The 24,449-nt window shown below is 28.9% G+C and overlaps 2 protein-coding genes across 2 annotated transcripts in view; both read right to left on the bottom strand.

Moving 5' to 3' along the window:
- Positions 1–746: 746 nt before the first annotated feature.
- LOC111618014 (proteasome subunit alpha type-5-like) lies at positions 747–14,954 on the bottom strand. Its single transcript, XM_023359433.1, has 6 exons — positions 14,946–14,954; positions 13,206–13,332; positions 5,298–5,365; positions 5,112–5,219; positions 4,389–4,447; positions 747–907 (listed from the first exon to the last, which is right to left on the bottom strand). The coding sequence occupies exons 1-6, from the start codon at positions 14,952–14,954 to the stop codon at positions 754–756; spliced, it is 525 nt and encodes a 174-aa protein (XP_023215201.1). The 3' UTR covers positions 747–753.
- Positions 14,955–15,093: 139 nt separating this feature from the next.
- LOC111617998 (proteasome subunit alpha type-5-like) overlaps positions 15,094–24,449 on the bottom strand; it is a 22,910-nt gene continuing 13,554 nt past the window's right edge. The window contains exons 3-6 of the mRNA XM_023359408.1: positions 23,936–24,062; positions 16,025–16,092; positions 15,839–15,946; positions 15,094–15,174 (exon numbers count right to left, since the gene is read on the bottom strand). Coding sequence (XP_023215176.1) covers positions 15,112–15,174; positions 15,839–15,946; positions 16,025–16,092; positions 23,936–24,062 — 366 coding nt within the window. The 3' untranslated portion in view covers positions 15,094–15,111. The remainder of the gene's footprint in view (positions 15,175–15,838; positions 15,947–16,024; positions 16,093–23,935; positions 24,063–24,449) is intronic.

Below are 24,449 nucleotides of genomic sequence, written 5' to 3'. Positions count from 1 at the left end.
TTTGTTTCTTGAAAATTTGATCACGATTTAAATACAGTATTTACTTTTAATATTACCGATATGTCATCGAAAAGAAAACGTGTTGTATTATCATTAAAAGACAAATTAAAGTATTTGTTTCGATTATCCGGATTTTTCCTTATCCGGACTACCTTCATCCCCAATTAGTCCGGATAATCGAGGTTCTACTGTACATATTTTAGTTCATAGCAAAATGCTGTTTAAAATGAAGTTTTTAAAAAAAAATAAATTCCACATTCTTTCCCAATATAAGTATGAAAATAAACCGATAGGTTCTGAGAACATTTATTGTTCAATAAATTTGACTACTTGATATTTAAATTTCCTTGAATGCTTGAACATTAAGCAATTAAACATTGAGTTTGGAAAGAAAAATTTTTACTTCTTTCAGAAATATATTTGCTTTTTTTCTAGATAAAAAAGAAAATATATTTATGGTAACACAATAAAACAAGTTAATAAATAAAGCTTATTTTGAATATATTTACAATATATTGTTTAAAAATGTAAAATGCTTTATTTATTTCATCAATTAAAGAAATATTGGAATAGCCTTTATGTAAACTAATTTCAAATTATTACCATCAACAGAGCATTTCAGTATAATTTATTATATATTGTATACAATTTACTATGTACTTTTCTTTATCAAAATTCTTATATTCTTGAAAAACATCTATGCATGAATTTTGATAAAGAAAACAATTATTTACACATTAACATTTTAAAGAACTAACCAATTGTTCCATTTAGTTTATTATTATATTCAAACATAATACTAACTTTGTGATATGATTCCTGTAGAGCCTGTTGAGCACCTTCTGATCCTGAACCAATAGCTTTGGCATTATATCTAACATATGTTCCTGAAGGATCCATGTGGTATCTATTTGTAATAAAAATATTTTTATTGAATTATATTTGTAACTAATAAATATTATATTGTCCATTGTTTTTTGTCCTTAGTCCATTTAATTTTTGTTATAGCCTATTATTTAAATTTTAGGGTTTACCACACCAGTGAATATAATATTACAAAAATTTATTTTATTTTACATCTAAATTTACAATAGAATAAAAGTTTTTACAATGATTGAATCTAAAAAGTATACAATACATCCAAAATACATTTCAGATTCTTGTGGAGACACTCTTCAGTTGGTGTTTTTTATAAAGATAACAAAAACAAAATACATAGGAAAGGTTACATTAAAAAAGTAAATAACCACAAAGACATCATAATTAAAGAAATATGAGTTTTTCTCCTTTTATTGATTCTTTATCTTTATTTACTCCCAATACCACTAGAGCATAATCGGGTTAAATACAGAGATATATCAAAGCACAGGTAAATACATACATAATAACAGAGAGATAACGTACAAACAGTATGACAATAGAGAAGAAGTATGAACAGATGGTGAGATGACCAATATAAATCAACCGATATGATCCATAACTTGAGAGTAGAATAACATGTATAGTAGTATAAAATAGACAATACCAATAGTAATAATAAACATTACACAGATATATGTTGCAGCAGAACAATAATGATATGTACTGTACAATAATGTGCAGGGAACAAATGAAAATAGTGCCCGATGACAGACTTGACCAACTTAATGAATAACGGAGCGTGTGGGATGTTCACAAAAAATCCCACAAAGTATTTTTAAATGATACCATTAAAAAATGTATAAAAACATATTTATTGAAAATGAAATACATATAAGTGTAGTGTGGACCATAGATGTGATAAAGCAACAAGTTAGCTTATATCAATCACTGATTAATGATCACATTAGAATCCATGCTGCTACTTGCATACAGAACTGATTTTGCTTTCAAGCAGCTTTCAGCATTGCCAGATGTTTTAGCTTTTCTAGCCAAAAATTTTTTAAAATAGCCCAAAAGTAGCCAATTCAGAAAACAGATTCCTTTTTTAATAAATAACCTGAGATTTGATGATAAAATCAAATACACTTTTTATGAATGGGTAAAAATGTAAAAATTCAAGGCAAAAGCCTTGAATTTACAATATAACTTTAATATGGATGATCTATATAACAAGATAGCTATAGTTATAGAAAAAATAACAAGTGTAATGATGGAAAATTTAAGTGTTCCAGAAAAATGGGCATAAATTTTGAATTTTAGTAAACCACTGCCAAACTTAGTCAAATTATTGTCATTTTGTCTGAGAAGTCCAGCTATCAGTGCTTTTCTAGAAAGTTTTTTCTCTTATGAACATGTTTCGGACAAAAACCGAAACAGGTGTTCTGTGAAATTAATAAATAGTGAATTCATAATAAAGTTAAATTAAAAGGAATCCTGTCAAGAGATGTACACAATAGTGCTAAAAGATTAAAAATTTCTTTTTGAAGCACAATCTCAAAGTAAATACTTATATGTTTAAAAAATAAATTGTTTCATATGAAAATCCCCCATTTTTACTAGCATGTCCCCAGAGAAATTTTCTCCAGTTGGCAACCTTATGTCCACAGCTGGATTGATTATAGAAAAAAAAATGGATTCTGTTGAATAGTACATATGAAATAACATCAGTTTCTTTAATTGTGAGTCTGTGATTATTTAAACCTTTTCAATGTAACCTTTCATATATATTTTGCTTTTATTATCTTTATAAAAAAAACACCAACTGAAAAAGGTCTCCACAAGAGTCCGAAATGCATTTTGGATGTATTGTATACTTTTAGATTCAATCATCGTAAAAACTTTTATTCTATTGCAAATTTAGATGTAAAATAAAATAAATTTTTGTAATATCATATTCACTGGTGTGATAGGCCATAAAATTTAAGTAACTGTTTAGGTTATCATAAAAATTCTCTAATAAATATATTAAATGTCATAATTATACAAAATCAGCAATTTATTCTATTTTGCTATTTATGAGATACTACAAAGACCACAGTTAGCATCAAAAATGTACATACTATATGACTGCTGTACACAAAAGAATTTAAGTAAAAATATAAATTATGTCCCAACATATTTTCATCAAAAATTATTTAGATATTCCAGTTTTAAATAGACAGTACAAGTTCAATTAATAATCTAAAATATCTGATCATCTGGTACTCCCTAAAAAGTAGCCAATAATTTGAAATTGTCCAATAATAAGCTGGTATTTGCAAATTAAAATTTATTTGGAAACATGGTGTGCTAAAAATCCTAGACAAAAATTAAGACAAGAATGGAAATGTGGCTATGAACATTGCTACATGTTGGGAGGTCAACTATGAGATTGAGTGATGTAATCAAGAAAAATGACTCCCTTTGCTACAGCACTTTGTTTGCAGTGGGTTGAACACTCAATGGAGTATTCCTTTTTCCTAATACAGGGTTTTCCTTTTTATTTAACTTTTAAATACCCTGACTTTTCCAGGTTTTTCCTATTTTTTTTAAAATATATTTTTCAGTAAATTTTACTATTTTAGCATTATAAAATAACCTTAGAATAAATTTTTATGAATAAACAATACACACTTTTTTACATACCACATAAGACTAATTTCTATTTTAATTATTATAAAATTTGCCCACATTCATTTAGTTCAAATTCATTTTCTAAAATTTGTTGATATATATATATATATATATATGTATGTATATGTATGTATGTATGTATGTATTTTGAGGAATATAATTATCAACCCATTTTCTTAAAACACATTTTAATAGAAATGAATTATATTTATTTAATATATTTATCAATATTTTTGATTTCAATTTTATTATTTCTGTTAAATTTTCTTTCTTTCCATCAATGAATGAGAACTGAAAACTATATTATCTGACTAATTTTAGTAATCTGTATTAAATATTTTTAAAAATATCTGAAATTGTTATTGATGTTATCTGCAAATTTTTTTAGTAATTGCCCATCCCTCACCATCTAGCTACTCCCATTGTGGGCCTGGACAATTTTATGCATCATATAAAAATTTGTCATATAACGTCATCATAAGCATTTTAGCAGAAGTAAAACTAAAAGAAATTTGTCAAATCAGAATAAATTATAATTACTTTTAAATCTAATGGAATTAATTATACAGAATACATTATACAAAAAAAAAACTCTCCTAAAATAGAAAAACTGAACAAAACTAAAGTAAAAATGTAATAGTCATAATTCAAAAATGTTAATAATCTAACACACATTTAACTTACTTTCCACATAATTCAATACAATATTATATAAAAATGATATAGCTACTTGTAGAAAATGGCCTGATATTTTCAGAATTTATTAAATTAATGAATTGACAATTTTAAAATGAATACAAATTGAGAATTTTAGTATGTAAATTCTTATTTAGTTTTTTAATAATTATACTTACAACTGTGGTCCACATTTGTCTATCCCAGCAAAAAGAATAGCAACACCAAATGGTCGACTCTGAAATGTACAGAAATAGTTGTTAGTTACAAATTTTAATTTTATAAAAATTTAATAACTACATAAATTTGAACACAGTAATCCTAAATAGAGATAAATTAAAAATTTTACATAAATTGTAGAATAAAGTGATTTGTTTGTTTTTATACAATTAATTTGTATGAATTCAGAAAAACTTGTGATGTTCTTCAAAGCCACAAAACAGAGGTTAATCAAAAGAACATAATAGTAACTCTTATGTTATTAGTTAGGTATACCAGTACATAATGATTATTTTTCAAAAATGTAAACTTGTTTTTCTAGCAATTATTAATAAAAAAAATTTATGACCCTTTTTTTATAACTGTTCATGACTTTCTTGATTAGTAGACACTCTGCATAAGAATACTACATACACAAAACATTCATTTTACCTATATTGTTAAATACAGACTAGTCATTCTAGTTTCATTTTACAGCAACAATAATCAAAATAATAAGAAAAACATAACATATGCTGTTAAATCTCATTAAAATGAAAAAGCTTGTTAAAAATATATAACTTGTTCTATGACTTTTGCATAACTAGAAGCTGTGTATTATTCCTATATTTACAAACTTTAGAAAAAATTAAAATTTATATTTCATATTTCACTACACATAATAAAAGTTGATTTATATTTACCATTGCATTTCCATCATCATCACTATCCCCAAACTGAATAGCTAAATTAGAAACTGCTTGAGCTACACTTTCAACCAGCATCTTTTGATCATATAGAAATTGATGGCTCTAAAAAAATACAATTTGTTCATTTATAATGTCAATTATAATTTCATAAAATTTTGGTAAAGTAATAAAATTTTATACTTGTGCTTCTACTCTAGCTCTATCAATCATTGTTCTTGAATCAGCCATTAGTCCACTTACAGCACAACCTACAGATTGAAAATTTAAATTAATGAAACATTAAGAATTGAGAATACATGTAAGTTAAATTTCGAAAATTCATTTTTTATGCAGAAAAAAAAATCACAATACTCTCATGCACATATGAACGTCATTCTCCAAAAATTATTAATCAATATTAATTTTTTTTAAATTTTAGTTAATTTTCTAGTAATCTAATTTTGTAGTAAAAAAACTTTTAACTACAAAATTGTTTTTTAAAAATGAGGTTTTTTAAACAATTTTAATTAATTTAATTTCATTGTATACCCTGGTTTCTGTATGAAAAACAATTTTGAAAAATGTTCTTTATAGTTTATATACTATCAAATGTACTTGCTTAAATAAACCTTTTCTGTACTGTTGATAGACAGTTGTATTGTTAATTTTTGTAATTCTTATCTATATTCACATTTAATAAGAACATTTAATGTACTGTATTTTCCTATATTTTGTAAATTTAATAATGACATATATAACAGCAAATCAAAATTTATCAAAAATCAGTATTCATTTCAACATTCCAATTTTTTGTGTCTAATAGCTTCAAATGATAAACTAGGCATGAAAAATTGCTACTATTGTAAAAAGTTATCAATTCTAGAAAACTATCAGAACAAAAAATTAAGACTTCTAGCTCAATTTCATTTCTCACTTTTTCTCAATTTTGAATACACAGACTAATATTTTATATAATTTAATGTATCTTTTTAGAATTTTTTCCAAGTTCTATTCTGTACAATGATACATTACAATACATAAAAATTTCAGAAATATTTAATCGTTTTACTTTAATTCTTTGAAATGCTGCTAGATTTGGTTTTTGACTTCCTAGTTCATGGAGAAAGTAGATAAAAATTGACCAATTAAATTTTTTATATTTATATTCTTAATATTAATAGATACAGTATACTGCAACATGTATTATACTATTTCTATCAATAAAATATTAAAAATTAACTAAATGCATAAACAAGCCATTTAAAATTTTTGTATTATCTTAAATAGTCCAAGGATTATTATGAAATTATGTTATAGCTATAGTCTTTTCTAAAATCACAACAATAATGTTATGTATAGTGTAATCCTGGAGTTATTGGTATCACAAAATTTTGAATGTATAACAGAATAAATAAAATGTGACCTAAAGTAATATTAACACATTATTTTAACATATTAACTGCCATCCGCCAACTATAATTATATCTTTTGTATTAGTAAATTTAAATAAACAATTTACTAAATAAGATACTTATTAAATTCCTAATTTGTATAAAATTACAACTGAGAACTTTGTGATTTATCACAAAAATGATATTTTCCTCCTGAATTTAATTTGGAAAATAAACTTTTAACACTGACTAAAAAAATTTCATTATCTGAATTTATCCATTCATCTTTTATTAGTTATTTTATAATTATAGAGTGAAAAAGACTATAGAATCACAACTTATTAGAAACAGAGAAAGAAGAAAATTTACAGCTTAGCCAAATGCCAAAACAAACAGATGAAAGGTATTAGTCAGATAAAACAAATCAGAGTAACAGATGGTGTAGTAGTATAAAAAAAAGAGAAATTATACAAACCAGATGGAAGACACAAGAAAGATAGTAAATTAAAAAAAAAACTTAAAAAATAAAACTTAAGGAAAATACTGTACATATAAATGTAAAGAAATACCAAATGAATGAAGGAATGCAGTAATACAGTCGGCCCCCCTATAACACTGTTGATAATTCCGTTTTATATGAATTCCATGCTGTATGAGTCACTTAGATTTTACAAATACATGCACTGTTACATGTATTTGTAAAATCTAAGTGACTTGTACAACATGGAATTCATATAAAACGAAATTATCAACAGTGTTATAGGGGGTTCGACTGTACCGCAACTTAGCAAACCTGGAGTTATGCAATTTTCCAAACCTCATCGATTCCTCTTTTGTTTGAGCGCCACGCAACTCTTGAGTACTCACTCCCCCCACACTATTGTTCAGCTTACATGTTCAAAAGTGTTGCGCAGAATTGACGCATAGCTACAATTTATTTTGTGTTATTTATTTCTGTATTTGTTATATCTATGGAAATTTGAGAGACTACTATGTCATCCAAACGAAGTAGAACTGATTCTTCTGCATCAAACAAGAAAAAAGAAAACTTTATCTTTGGAATGTAAAGTTAACATTATTAAGTTCGATACAAAAATGAAAATTTGTGAATTGGCAAAGAAGTTTGATCTACTGGAATCAATGGTCTGAACAATTATAAAAGGTAAAAAAAAATTCTCAAAGCTGTGAAAAATGCTCAATCTTTAAATTCAAGCATCATTCGTAAACTTCATGGTATTATCGCATGGTAATGGTAGGTATTATCATTCCTAAACTTCATGGTATGTAATGTTAAAATTATGATGTGATAATCAAGTAAATGTGAAAAATTGTCCTGTTGATCAGAACACGGTGTGCTCTCAAGCTAAGCTGGTTTTTGAGAGATTGAGAGAGGATGCTGGAAAGGTGCTAAAGATGAAGAGTTTAAAGCTAGTAAAGGTTGGTTCAGCCGATTCAAAAGGCGCTGTAATTGGCATAGCATTGCAGAAAGTGAAGAGGTGGCAAGTGCTGATAAAGAGGCTGCATCTTTCCACAGAAATTCAAAGCTATGATAGATGAAGGTGGCTATACCAGCCAAACCATATTCAATGTAGATGAGACTGGCCTATTTTGGAAGAAGATGCCTAAAAGAACATTTATCATGTGTGAAGAGAAAACCTTTCCAGGTTTTAAGGCAGCCAAAGATTGATTGACAGTGATGGTTGGCACAAATGCAGCTGGTGATTGTAAGTTAAAACCTCTCTTAGTTTTTCACTCGGAAAATCCAAGAGCATTGAAAAAATTCTAAAGCTGGTTTGCCTGTGATTTGGAAGTCAAATTGTAAAGTTTAGGTGGCAGCTTCCCTTTTTGAGGACTGGTTTGGTCATCACTTCATACCTGAAGTTGAATGTTATTGCCAATCTAAACAAATTCCATTTAAAGTGATGCTAATAATCAACAATGCACCAGGTCATCCCCCTGCAACTTTAACTAATTTTGACCCACATGTAAAAGTTGTATTTTTGCCACAAAATACAACCAGCGGATCAGGGAGTCATCAAAACATTCAAAGCATACACGAGACGATCATTTGCACATCTGCATGAAGCTATGAGACAAAACGACGAGCTCTCTGTTAAAGACTTTCGGAAACATTTTTTCTAAATTATTGTTTTCTTTAGTCTCCGGCCCCAAATAAAAATAATTTGTATGTATTTATATGCGAAATTATACCCTGACTTATGCGGTTATCGCTCAGTCCCACCTATCACGTAAGTTCAGGGTATTAAAGAAATATAGAATGATTACACCCATCTACAAAGAAAAAGAAAATGCACAGAAATACAGAAATTATAGAAGTATAAAGCTGATATACAGGGATGTTCAAAAAGTATTGGACCTTTATTTTTCCTGCGTAAACCAATGATGCACGGGAGGTCTCTTTCGGTGGAGTTGTGGAGGGGACAGTCATGTACAGTCCTGAATTTTTTCCTGCCTGCAGGAAGCGTTAGTCACTGACAGTCGGCCTATGAGCGAGGACGTGTAGTGAGCGCTCGTCAGATTCCACTAAGTTGGAAAATGACTGAACAACGTGAGCAGCGATATTGCATCAAATTTTGCCAGAAGCTTGGCAATACTCAAGTAGAAACCATTCGCAAGATTCAGCAGGCTTTCGGGGACAATCCTTGAGGCCAAAAAAGCTTGGCAGGTCCACAGCAATGTCAAGGTCATGTTGACAATTTTTTTTGACTCCCATGGGGTGGTGTATCGTGAGTACACACCACAAGGCCAAACCATCACAAAGGAGTACTACCAGGAGGTCCTTCGTTGTCTTTGTGATGCTGTGCGACGCAAACGACCGGATCTGTGGTCAACCAAAACTTGGCAGCTCCATCATGATAATGCACCTGCCCATTCTGCGCATCTGATTCGGACTTTTGTCACCAAACACAACATTCCTGTGGTTCATCATACTCTGTACTCCCCCATCATGGCTCTGTGTGACTTTTGGCTATTTTCCAAGCTGAAAATGCCACTACAAGAAACCCAATTTTAGTCAAGAGAATATTTCTGGTATTTGGAATTAACCTCTAGAGAATTTTATCAATTGCAGTTCAGAATTAATCCTAGTACAACTGTAGACTAGAATAATTACATGCGTGAGGTATGTGCAAACTCTAATTTCTCAACCCAATGTAAAAATCAGTGGTGAAAACAGTCATTGAGGTAGACGAAAGCCTATTTACATATTTACACATAGAAAATATAATGTCTGATGTGTTCTTATGCAGCAGTAGTTAGTAGTTAGGTATTCAGTGGAGTTTGCTGAGAGTCAAAAGTATTTTTTTAGTCACCATGCATGACCATTCAGCTAAAACATTGATAGATGCAATACAAAATAATATGAAAAAAGGAAGTATAATATTTTCTGACTGTTGGAAAGCATACAAAAAAGACGAGTTAGAAGAAGCCAGATACGAACATTTACAAGTAAATCACAAGTATAACTTTGTAGACCCTGAAAGAGGATGTCATACTCAAAACAAAGAAAGACTGTGGGGAGTACCAAATGGAGGAAAAAGTTCATCAAGACACATCACATCACCATTTAGTTCATATCTTATAGAATTTATGTGGCATAGACTACACTCAAAATACGAAATGTTTACAGCAGTGTTTTTCAACCTTCTTGAATACGCAACTCCTTTACAAGTTAAAAAAATCCGGCAACCCCCCCAGGGCCATATTAAAACTATATCAGTGATTTTAAAAACTACATATTTTATTTTCTTTCTTTAAATATCAATAAAAAAACCAATTGTACTGTAAAATAAACAGGCACAGCCTTCTCACTGAAATTCTAGATTTTTTTTATCGTAGTGTAGGACCTACAAACACTTGTCTTTTTCTTTCACCCGCGACCCCCCGTGTAAGACTTTGCGACCCCCTGGGGGTCGCGACCAACAGGTCGAAAAACACTGGTTTACAGCAATACTAAATGACATCTGCCAGTTTATGTCTCCCGTTTAATACAGTGAATGTTTGTAGTAAGTTTTTTCTTTGTAAATGTTTAATTTTTTGATATTAATTTAAAACTGTGTGTATTATGAAATAAAATATCAATTCCTCTAAAAATAGTAGTAAAAATGATTGGTGTCCTGTTAACCAAAGAGTACCCATTATTTTTATAGATTCACATATATCATTTGCTAATTAATTTCTAATGTTAAAATCCACTAATTTTAAATGAAAAATCATTAGAGATTCTGACTGAGATTCAAAGTTAGTTGACATTGACGGTTGAGGAATTGGGATATTTGATTGAATACTTGTTTTCTGATTGGTATCAAATGCCAGCTGAAATGTGCAAATTTTTGTGGTTGACAAAGATTGCAGATTGAATGTTTTAAGAAGAAATAATGCATTGAACATGACAAAGAGAGCAAAGATTGGAAACTGTATAGCTGTAAATAAGTTTATTAAAGAACATAATATGACCCACAATTTATGAAGTACTAAAAAAAATGCTCTTTTTACAGAAGATTGAAAAAAAAAGTATGGCATTTATAAGAAGGGATCTATAGATCTACCCAATAATTACAGAGCTATTTTGTTATCAACAATTTCTAAAGTTTTTTGTAAATTTTCATGTAGGCATCTGGTAACATGGTTGAATAAGAATGAGATACTTTCAATTGGCTTCCAGTATAGCTTTCTGGTGTTAGATAATATTTTTGTTTTACACACACTGATTCAGAGATCCTTAAAGAGAAAATGAGATAAATTTTTTTTTGTTAATTTGAAGTCAGTGTTTGATTCTTTAAATAGAGACCTTTTGTGGAGATAGCTTTAAATAATCAATTTGCATTATAAATTTGTCAAGTTTTTGACTCCATTATATACTAATTCAGAGGCACAGCTCTCTGATAATAGTCTATAGTATCTCTGACCTTTTTTTATGTTTAAAGGAGTGAGAATTGTATATTGAGTCCAATTTTGTTTAATTTATATTTAAATTCATTTGTTAAGAAATTTTGTGATTCTGAATTAGTGGGTATTAATCTTGAAGGCAGAGGTAAAAATTCTCACATGTGAATGATCTGGTGATTATGTCTGACTTTCCTATTGGTTTGCAGAGAATGATTGGCTTTTTGGAAAATGAAATGTAGAAGTTACAACTCTCCATTAATGTTAATAAATCTAAATGGTATTCCAAAATGGAGAAAAAAGCATTCCAAAACCGAGAATTGGTATATTCAGAGTTGAAAATAGAAGTTGTTGATGAGTGTAAGTATTTGGGTGTATTTTTTCAATACAATGAACATTTTTCAAACATCTAAATTATAGTACATTCATAATAAAGGCAAAATTGGTGTGGATAAGGTAATCAAAGAATGTATGGTACATCTGGTAAATTGTTACACTGAAAAATAAGTTAAAATTGAGGCATTTATACAATCAGTAATGCTATATGGTTCTGAGATTTGGGGCTTTAATTGGAGTGATAAAGATGATAATTTATAAATAAATTTCACTAAGCATCTTTCTTTTTTTAAAAGTGGATTCCATAATGTATATTTAGAGTTTCAAAGAGTCCCTCCTATTTTGATATTAGAAAAAAATATAATTTGGCTACATAAACAGTCATTAGCAAACTTACTGCTCCTGATAAATTCTATTTGATTACTCAAAGAATGGCATAAAGCGAGCAACTTATGTCACCATTGCAGAAATTTGGCTATTGAGGAAATACAACTATGTTGCATGAAATGGATCCCTCTGATATTTTGGTGAGATTGATGGACACTTATTTAACTGAGTTCAAAAACAGATCTTCTACATATAAATATAACAATTGTCATTTAAATACTTTTAATGAGTAAGGTTCAGCAAATTATTTAAATATAGAAAGGCACATATATAGTACATATATTGTGTTATATGTACTGTACATTGTAATATGTTAAAAAGAATATGTTCAAAATATTGAAAATTCTGCCATTCTAACTTTGATGCTTTTCACTTAGTAGCTGAATGTAAAGCACTAATGTCTATCATATACGTGTTTTGGTACAGATTATTTGTTGGTTCATTGTTATAAGCATGTTTTGCAATTATAAAAGTATGATTGTATTTATAATTTTTTTGCTAAGTTAAATTGTTAATAGTAACTAAATTGTTTAGCTTGTAACTTTTTTCAGATCATTATAGTCACCAGGTGTGGCTATAGCGTGTTAGTAGCGGTTTGTGTTTGAGAGTTGGCAGTGATATTCGTCACTGCTTTTTGAGTTTTTTAGAATTAACACTTTAATTTTTCTATCTGAAAAATTAAATTGTGTGTTAAGTGGTTTTTATTCTCATATAAAATTTTTAGAACTGTAATTTGTGCTGACTATTCACTGCCATTTTTGATATGATTATTACTGTTGCTACTGTTATTATTTATTATTATTATTTTGTACTGTTTTTTAACAGTATATTATTCTACATTGAATTATTAACATCACTTTTGTTTGGTGTTTGAATTATAATTGATTAATTGTAATATGTTGTATGCTTGTTAAATACAGGATTTCCTTGTACTAAATAAATAGCTTTAGTTTGATTATAAATTTTAAATCAGTAAAAAATGTAATTTCATTATAAATGAATTATTATTATAATATTTACAAATCTAAACAGAAAATTTATCAAAATAAATTGTTGATTAATAAAATTTGAGAAAAAAATATTATATTACCAATGTGATGATCAATTTCCACAATTTTTTCAATAGTTGTAGGTTCCATTAATGAAGAAGTTACTCTTTTTTCTACAGCTAGTACAACACCTTCAGAAGTCTGAATACCTATAGCAGTTGATCCAAGCTATAAAAAAAAGAAATAAAATTTTTCCATTAATGATTACTATATGTATTTGTTCATTTTACATAATAACTAACATTAACTTTGCTTTAAATATAAAACTAATATTTTTCAAGTTTTTTCAATTACAGTCGACCCCCCTATAACGTACGTTCCTATAACGACAATTCCTATAACGTAGCGAAAAAATTGTAGCAACTTTCGTATAAAATACCTCCTATAACGTCGTTTCGCGAGAAGATTGATAGAGTCTGGACCAATAGTGGATGAGCAGCCGAACTACTTACCTCCGACCCTGCGCCACGCTACGGAGCGGCTAAATTGAGTTTGCTATCGTCTGTTTAGTATTANCCACAGTTAGCATCAAAAATGTACATACTATATGACTGCTGTACACAAAAGAATTTAAGTAAAAATATAAATTATGTCCCAACATATTTTCATCAAAAATTATTTAGATATTCCAGTTTTAAATAGACAGTACAAGTTCAATTAATAATCTAAAATATCTGATCATCTGGTACTCCCTAAAAAGTAGCCAATAATTTGAAATTGTCCAATAATAAGCTGGTATTTGCAAATTAAAATTTATTTGGAAACATGGTGTGCTAAAAATCCTAGACAAAAATTAAGACAAGAATGGAAATGTGGCTATGAACATTGCTACATGTTGGGAGGTCAACTATGAGATTGAGTGATGTAATCAAGAAAAATGACTCCCTTTGCTACAGCACTTTGTTTGCAGTGGGTTGAACACTCAATGGAGTATTCCTTTTTCCTAATACAGGGTTTTCCTTTTTATTTAACTTTTAAATACCCTGACTTTTCCAGGTTTTTCCTATTTTTTTTAAAATATATTTTTCAGTAAATTTTACTATTTTAGCATTATAAAATAACCTTAGAATAAATTTTTATGAATAAACAATACACACTTTTTTACATACCACATAAGACTAATTTCTATTTTAATTATTATAAAATTTGCCCACATTCATTTAGTTCAAATTCATTTTCTAAAATTTGTTGATATATATATATATATATATATGTATGTATATGTATGTATGTATGTATGTATTTTGAGGAATATAATTATCAACCCATTTTCTTAAAACACATTTTAATAGAAATGAATTATATTTATTTAATATATTTATCAATATTTTTGATTTCAATTTTATTATTTCTGTTAAATTTTCTTTCTTTCCATCAATGAATGAGAACTGAAAACTATATTATCTGACTAATTTTAGTAATCTGTATTAAATATTTTTAAAAATATCTGAAATTGTTATTGATGTTATCTGCAAATTTTTTTAGTAATTGCCCATCCCTCACCATCTAGCTACTCCCATTGTGGGCCTGGACAATTTTATGCATCATATAAAAATTTGTCATATAACGTCATCATAAGCATTTTAGCAGAAGTAAAACTAAAAGAAATTTGTCAAATCAGAATAAATTATAATTACTTTTAAATCTAATGGAATTAATTATACAGAATACATTATACAAAAAAAAAACTCTCCTAAAATAGAAAAACTGAACAAAACTAAAGTAAAAATGTAATAGTCATAATTCAAAAATGTTAATAATCTAACACACATTTAACTTACTTTCCACATAATTCAATACAATATTATATAAAAATGATATAGCTACTTGTAGAAAATGGCCTGATATTTTCAGAATTTATTAAATTAATGAATTGACAATTTTAAAATGAATACAAATTGAGAATTTTAGTATGTAAATTCTTATTTAGTTTTTTAATAATTATACTTACAACTGTGGTCCACATTTGTCTATCCCAGCAAAAAGAATAGCAACACCAAATGGTCGACTCTGAAATGTACAGAAATAGTTGTTAGTTACAAATTTTAATTTTATAAAAATTTAATAACTACATAAATTTGAACACAGTAATCCTAAATAGAGATAAATTAAAAATTTTACATAAATTGTAGAATAAAGTGATTTGTTTGTTTTTATACAATTAATTTGTATGAATTCAGAAAAACTTGTGATGTTCTTCAAAGCCACAAAACAGAGGTTAATCAAAAGAACATAATAGTAACTCTTATGTTATTAGTTAGGTATACCAGTACATAATGATTATTTTTCAAAAATGTAAACTTGTTTTTCTAGCAATTATTAATAAAAAAAATTTATGACCCTTTTTTTATAACTGTTCATGACTTTCTTGATTAGTAGACACTCTGCATAAGAATACTACATACACAAAACATTCATTTTACCTATATTGTTAAATACAGACTAGTCATTCTAGTTTCATTTTACAGCAACAATAATCAAAATAATAAGAAAAACATAACATATGCTGTTAAATCTCATTAAAATGAAAAAGCTTGTTAAAAATATATAACTTGTTCTATGACTTTTGCATAACTAGAAGCTGTGTATTATTCCTATATTTACAAACTTTAGAAAAAATTAAAATTTATATTTCATATTTCACTACACATAATAAAAGTTGATTTATATTTACCATTGCATTTCCATCATCATCACTATCCCCAAACTGAATAGCTAAATTAGAAACTGCTTGAGCTACACTTTCAACCAGCATCTTTTGATCATATAGAAATTGATGGCTCTAAAAAAATACAATTTGTTCATTTATAATGTCAATTATAATTTCATAAAATTTTGGTAAAGTAATAAAATTTTATACTTGTGCTTCTACTCTAGCTCTATCAATCATTGTTCTTGAATCAGCCATTAGTCCACTTACAGCACAACCTACAGATTGAAAATTTAAATTAATGAAACATTAAGAATTGAGAATACATGTAAGTTAAATTTCGAAAATTCATTTTTTATGCAGAAAAAAAAATCACAATACTCTCATGCACATATGAACGTCATTCTCCAAAAATTATTAATCAATATTAATTTTTTTTAAATTTTAGTTAATTTTCTAGTAATCTAATTTTGTAGTAAAAAAACTTTTTTTAACTACAAAATTGTTTTTTAAAAATGAGGTTTTTTAAACAATTTTAATTAATTTAATTTCATTGTATACCCTGGTTTCTGTATGAAAAACAATTTTGAAAAATGTTCTTTATAGTTTATATACTATCAAATGTACTTGCTTAAATAAACCTTTTCTGTACTGTTGATAGACAGTTGTATTGTTAATTTTTGTAATTCTTATCTATATTCACATTTAATAAGAACATTTAATGTACTGTATTTTCCTATATTTTGTAAATTTAATAATGACATATATAACAGCAAATCAAAATTTATCAAAAATCAGTATTCATTTCAACATTCCAATTTTTTGTGTCTAATAGCTTCAAATGATAAACTAGGCATGAAAAATTGCTACTATTGTAAAAAGTTATCAATTCTAGAAAACTATCAGAACAAAAAATTAAGACTTCTAGCTCAATTTCATTTCTCACTTTTTCTCAATTTTGAATACACAGACTAATATTTTATATAATTTAATGTATCTTTTTAGAATTTTTTCCAAGTTCTATTCTGTACAATGATACATTACAATACATAAAAATTTCAGAAATATTTAATCGTTTTACTTTAATTCTTTGAAATGCTGCTAGATTTGGTTTTTGACTTCCTAGTTCATGGAGAAAGTAGATAAAAATTGACCAATTAAATTTTTTATATTTATATTCTTAATATTAATAGATACAGTATACTGCAACATGTATTATACTATTTCTATCAATAAAATATTAAAAATTAACTAAATGCATAAACAAGCCATTTAAAATTTTTGTATTATCTTAAATAGTCCAAGGATTATTATGAAATTATGTTATAGCTATAGTCTTTTCTAAAATCACAACAATAATGTTATGTATAGTGTAATCCTGGAGTTATTGGTATCACAAAATTTTGAATGTATAACAGAATAAATAAAATGTGACCTAAAGTAATATTAACACATTATTTTAACATATTAACTGCCATCCGCCAACTATAATTATATCTTTTGTATTAGTAAATTTAAATAAACAATTTACTAAATAAGATACTTATTAAATTCCTAATTTGTATAAAATTACAACTGAGAACTTTGTGATTTATCACAAAAATGATATTTTCCTCCTGAATTTAATTTGGAAAATAAACTTTTAACACTGACTAAAAAAATTTCATTATCTGAATTTATCCATTCATCTTTTATTAGTTATTTTATAATTATAGAGTGAAAAAGACTATAGAATCACAACTTATTAGAAACAGAGAAAGAAGAAAATTTACAGCTTAGCCAAATGCCAAAACAAACAGATGAAAGGTATTAGTCAGATAAAACAAATCAGAGTAACAGATGGTGTAGTAGTATAAAAAAAAGAGAAATTATACAAACCAGATGGAAGACACAAGAAAGATAGTAAATTAAAAAAAAAACTTAAAAAATAAAACTTAAGGAAAATACTGTACATATAAATGTAAAGAAATACCAAATGAATGAAGGAATGCAGTAATACAGTCGGCCCCCCTATAACACTGTTGATAATTCCGTTTTATATGAATTCCATGCTGTATGAGTCACTTAGATTTTACAAATACATGCACTGTTACATGTATTTGTAAAATCTAAGTGACTTGTACAACATGGAATTCATATAAAACGAAATTATCAACAGTGTTATAGGGGGTTCGACTGTACCGCAACTTAGCAAACCTGGAGTTATGCAATTTTCCAAACCTCATCGATTCCTCTTTTGTTTGAGCGCCACGCAACTCTTGAGTACTCACTCCCCCCACACTATTGTTCAGCTTACATGTTCAAAAGTGTTGCGCAGAATTGACGCATAGCTACAATTTATTTTGTGTTATTTATTTCTGTATTTGTTATATCTATGGAAATTTGAGAGACTACTATGTCATCCAAACGAAGTAGAACTGATTCTTCTGCATCAAACAAGAAAAAAGAAAACTTTATCTTTGGAATGTAAAGTTAACATTATTAAGTTCGATACAAAAATGAAAATTTGTGAATTGGCAAAGAAGTTTGATCTACTGGAATCAATGGTCTGAACAATTATAAAAGGTAAAAAAAAATTCTCAAAGCTGTGAAAAATGCTCAATCTTTAAATTCAAGCATCATTCGTAAACTTCATGGTATTATCGCATGGTAATGGTAGGTATTATCATTCCTAAACTTCATGGTATGTAATGTTAAAATTATGATGTGATAATCAAGTAAATGTGAAAAATTGTCCTGTTGATCAGAACACGGTGTGCTCTCAAGCTAAGCTGGTTTTTGAGAGATTGAGAGAGGATGCTGGAAAGGTGCTAAAGATGAAGAGTTTAAAGCTAGTAAAGGTTGGTTCAGCCGATTCAAAAGGCGCTGTAATTGGCATAGCATTGCAGAAAGTGAAGAGGTGGCAAGTGCTGATAAAGAGGCTGCATCTTTCCACAGAAATTCAAAGCTATGATAGATGAAGGTGGCTATACCAGCCAAACCATATTCAATGTAGATGAGACTGGCCTATTTTGGAAGAAGATGCCTAAAAGAACATTTATCATGTGTGAAGAGAAAACCTTTCCAGGTTTTAAGGCAGCCAAAGATTGATTGACAGTGATGGTTGGCACAAATGCAGCTGGTGATTGTAAGTTAAAACCTCTCTTAGTTTTTCACTCGGAAAATCCAAGAGCATTGAAAAAATTCTAAAGCTGGTTTGCCTGTGATTTGGAAGTCAAATTGTAAAGTTTAGGTGGCAGCTTCCCTTTTTGAGGACTGGTTTGGTCATCACTTCATACCTGAAGTTGAATGTTATTGCCAATCTAAACAAATTCCATTTAAAGTGATGCTAATAATCAACAATGCACCAGGTCATCCCCCTGCAACTTTAACTAATTTTGACCCACATGTAAAAGTTGTATTTTTGCCACAAAATACAACCAGCGGATCAGGGAGTCATCAAAACATTCAAAGCATACACGAGACGATCATTTGCACATCTGCATGAAGCTATGAGACAAAACGACGAGCTCTCTGTTAAAGACTTTCGGAAACATTTTTTCTAAATTATTGTTTTCTTTAGTCTCCGGCCCCAAATAAAAATAATTTGTATGTATTTATATGCGAAATTATACCCTGACTTATGCGGTTATCGCTCAGTCCCACCTATCACGTAAGTTCAGGGTATTAAAGAAATATAGAATGATTACACCCATCTACAAAGAAAAAGAAAATGCACAGAAATACAGAAATTATAGAAGTATAAAGCTGATATACAGGGATGTTCAAAAAGTATTGGACCTTTATTTTTCCTGCGTAAACCAATGATGCACGGGAGGTCTCTTTCGGTGGAGTTGTGGAGGGGACAGTCATGTACAGTCCTGAATTTTTTCCTGCCTGCAGGAAGCGTTAGTCACTGACAGTCGGCCTATGAGCGAGGACGTGTAGTGAGCGCTCGTCAGATTCCACTAAGTTGGAAAATGACTGAACAACGTGAGCAGCGATATTGCATCAAATTTTGCCAGAAGCTTGGCAATACTCAAGTAGAAACCATTCGCAAGATTCAGCAGGCTTTCGGGGACAATCCTTGAGGCCAAAAAAGCTTGGCAGGTCCACAGCAATGTCAAGGTCATGTTGACAATTTTTTTTGACTCCCATGGGGTGGTGTATCGTGAGTACACACCACAAGGCCAAACCATCACAAAGGAGTACTACCAGGAGGTCCTTCGTTGTCTTTGTGATGCTGTGCGACGCAAACGACCGGATCTGTGGTCAACCAAAACTTGGCAGCTCCATCATGATAATGCACCTGCCCATTCTGCGCATCTGATTCGGACTTTTGTCACCAAACACAACATTCCTGTGGTTCATCATACTCTGTACTCCCCCATCATGGCTCTGTGTGACTTTTGGCTATTTTCCAAGCTGAAAATGCCACTACAAGAAACCCAATTTTAGTCAAGAGAATATTTCTGGTATTTGGAATTAACCTCTAGAGAATTTTATCAATTGCAGTTCAGAATTAATCCTAGTACAACTGTAGACTAGAATAATTACATGCGTGAGGTATGTGCAAACTCTAATTTCTCAACCCAATGTAAAAATCAGTGGTGAAAACAGTCATTGAGGTAGACGAAAGCCTATTTACATATTTACACATAGAAAATATAATGTCTGATGTGTTCTTATGCAGCAGTAGTTAGTAGTTAGGTATTCAGTGGAGTTTGCTGAGAGTCAAAAGTATTTTTTTAGTCACCATGCATGACCATTCAGCTAAAACATTGATAGATGCAATACAAAATAATATGAAAAAAGGAAGTATAATATTTTCTGACTGTTGGAAAGCATACAAAAAAGACGAGTTAGAAGAAGCCAGATACGAACATTTACAAGTAAATCACAAGTATAACTTTGTAGACCCTGAAAGAGGATGTCATACTCAAAACAAAGAAAGACTGTGGGGAGTACCAAATGGAGGAAAAAGTTCATCAAGACACATCACATCACCATTTAGTTCATATCTTATAGAATTTATGTGGCATAGACTACACTCAAAATACGAAATGTTTACAGCAGTGTTTTTCAACCTTCTTGAATACGCAACTCCTTTACAAGTTAAAAAAATCCGGCAACCCCCCCAGGGCCATATTAAAACTATATCAGTGATTTTAAAAACTACATATTTTATTTTCTTTCTTTAAATATCAATAAAAAAACCAATTGTACTGTAAAATAAACAGGCACAGCCTTCTCACTGAAATTCTAGATTTTTTTTATCGTAGTGTAGGACCTACAAACACTTGTCTTTTTCTTTCACCCGCGACCCCCCGTGTAAGACTTTGCGACCCCCTGGGGGTCGCGACCAACAGGTCGAAAAACACTGGTTTACAGCAATACTAAATGACATCTGCCAGTTTATGTCTCCCGTTTAATACAGTGAATGTTTGTAGTAAGTTTTTTCTTTGTAAATGTTTAATTTTTTGATATTAATTTAAAACTGTGTGTATTATGAAATAAAATATCAATTCCTCTAAAAATAGTAGTAAAAATGATTGGTGTCCTGTTAACCAAAGAGTACCCATTATTTTTATAGATTCACATATATCATTTGCTAATTAATTTCTAATGTTAAAATCCACTAATTTTAAATGAAAAATCATTAGAGATTCTGACTGAGATTCAAAGTTAGTTGACATTGACGGTTGAGGAATTGGGATATTTGATTGAATACTTGTTTTCTGATTGGTATCAAATGCCAGCTGAAATGTGCAAATTTTTGTGGTTGACAAAGATTGCAGATTGAATGTTTTAAGAAGAAATAATGCATTGAACATGACAAAGAGAGCAAAGATTGGAAACTGTATAGCTGTAAATAAGTTTATTAAAGAACATAATATGACCCACAATTTATGAAGTACTAAAAAAAATGCTCTTTTTACAGAAGATTGAAAAAAAAAGTATGGCATTTATAAGAAGGGATCTATAGATCTACCCAATAATTACAGAGCTATTTTGTTATCAACAATTTCTAAAGTTTTTTGTAAATTTTCATGTAGGCATCTGGTAACATGGTTGAATAAGAATGAGATACTTTCAATTGGCTTCCAGTATAGCTTTCTGGTGTTAGATAATATTTTTGTTTTACACACACTGATTCAGAGATCCTTAAAGAGAAAATGAGATAAATTTTTTTTTGTTAATTTGAAGTCAGTGTTTGATTCTTTAAATAGAGACCTTTTGTGGAGATAGCTTTAAATAATCAATTTGCATTATAAATTTGTCAAGTTTTTGACTCCATTATATACTAATTCAGAGGCACAGCTCTCTGATAATAGTCTATAGTATCTCTGACCTTTTTTTATGTTTAAAGGAGTGAGAATTGTATATTGAGTCCAATTTTGTTTAATTTATATTTAAATTCATTTGTTAAGAAATTTTGTGATTCTGAATTAGTGGGTATTAATCTTGAAGGCAGAGGTAAAAATTCTCACATGTGAATGATCTGGTGATTATGTCTGACTTTCCTATTGGTTTGCAGAGAATGATTGGCTTTTTGGAAAATGAAATGTAGAAGTTACAACTCTCCATTAATGTTAATAAATCTAAATGGTATTCCAAAATGGAGAAAAAAGCATTCCAAAACCGAGAATTGGTATATTCAGAGTTGAAAATAGAAGTTGTTGATGAGTGTAAGTATTTGGGTGTATTTTTTCAATACAATGAACATTTTTCAAACATCTAAATTATAGTACATTCATAATAAAGGCAAAATTGGTGTGGATAAGGTAATCAAAGAATGTATGGTACATCTGGTAAATTGTTACACTGAAAAATAAGTTAAAATTGAGGCATTTATACAATCAGTAATGCTATATGGTTCTGAGATTTGGGGCTTTAATTGGAGTGATAAAGATGATAATTTATAAATAAATTTCACTAAGCATCTTTCTTTTTTTAAAAGTGGATTCCATAATGTATATTTAGAGTTTCAAAGAGTCCCTCCTATTTTGATATTAGAAAAAAATATAATTTGGCTACATAAACAGTCATTAGCAAACTTACTGCTCCTGATAAATTCTATTTGATTACTCAAAGAATGGCATAAAGCGAGCAACTTATGTCACCATTGCAGAAATTTGGCTATTGAGGAAATACAACTATGTTGCATGAAATGGATCCCTCTGATATTTTGGTGAGATTGATGGACACTTATTTAACTGAGTTCAAAAACAGATCTTCTACATATAAATATAACAATTGTCATTTAAATACTTTTAATGAGTAAGGTTCAGCAAATTATTTAAATATAGAAAGGCACATATATAGTACATATATTGTGTTATATGTACTGTACATTGTAATATGTTAAAAAGAATATGTTCAAAATATTGAAAATTCTGCCATTCTAACTTTGATGCTTTTCACTTAGTAGCTGAATGTAAAGCACTAATGTCTATCATATACGTGTTTTGGTACAGATTATTTGTTGGTTCATTGTTATAAGCATGTTTTGCAATTATAAAAGTATGATTGTATTTATAATTTTTTTGCTAAGTTAAATTGTTAATAGTAACTAAATTGTTTAGCTTGTAACTTTTTTCAGATCATTATAGTCACCAGGTGTGGCTATAGCGTGTTAGTAGCGGTTTGTGTTTGAGAGTTGGCAGTGATATTCGTCACTGCTTTTTGAGTTTTTTAGAATTAACACTTTAATTTTTCTATCTGAAAAATTAAATTGTGTGTTAAGTGGTTTTTATTCTCATATAAAATTTTTAGAACTGTAATTTGTGCTGACTATTCACTGCCATTTTTGATATGATTATTACTGTTGCTACTGTTATTATTTATTATTATTATTTTGTACTGTTTTTTAACAGTATATTATTCTACATTGAATTATTAACATCACTTTTGTTTGGTGTTTGAATTATAATTGATTAATTGTAATATGTTGTATGCTTGTTAAATACAGGATTTCCTTGTACTAAATAAATAGCTTTAGTTTGATTATAAATTTTAAATCAGTAAAAAATGTAATTTCATTATAAATGAATTATTATTATAATATTTACAAATCTAAACAGAAAATTTATCAAAATAAATTGTTGATTAATAAAATTTGAGAAAAAAATATTATATTACCAATGTGATGATCAATTTCCACAATTTTTTCAATAGTTGTAGGTTCCATTAATGAAGAAGTTACTCTTTTTTCTACAGCTAGTACAACACCTTCAGAAGTCTGAATACCTATAGCAGTTGATCCAAGCTATAAAAAAAAGAAATAAAATTTTTCCATTAATGATTACTATATGTATTTGTTCATTTTACATAATAACTAACATTAACTTTGCTTTAAATATAAAACTAATATTTTTCAAGTTTTTTCAATTACAGTCGACCCCCCTATAACGTACGTTCCTATAACGACAATTCCTATAACGTAGCGAAAAAATTGTAGCAACTTTCGTATAAAATACCTCCTATAACGTCGTTTCGCGAGAAGATTGATAGAGTCTGGACCAATAGTGGATGAGCAGCCGAACTACTTACCTCCGACCCTGCGCCACGCTACGGAGCGGCTAAATTGAGTTTGCTATCGTCTGTTTAGTATTATATATAAATTAGGTACTGTACAGGTACTGTACAATTAATT

Source organism: Centruroides sculpturatus, unplaced genomic scaffold, assembly GCF_000671375.1.
Source record: "Centruroides sculpturatus isolate CEXI.00-Female unplaced genomic scaffold, Cexi_2.0 scaffold36, whole genome shotgun sequence".
NCBI classification, from domain to species: Eukaryota; Metazoa; Arthropoda; class Arachnida; order Scorpiones; family Buthidae; genus Centruroides; species Centruroides sculpturatus.
This window is presented reverse-complemented; position numbering and strand designations above follow the sequence as displayed.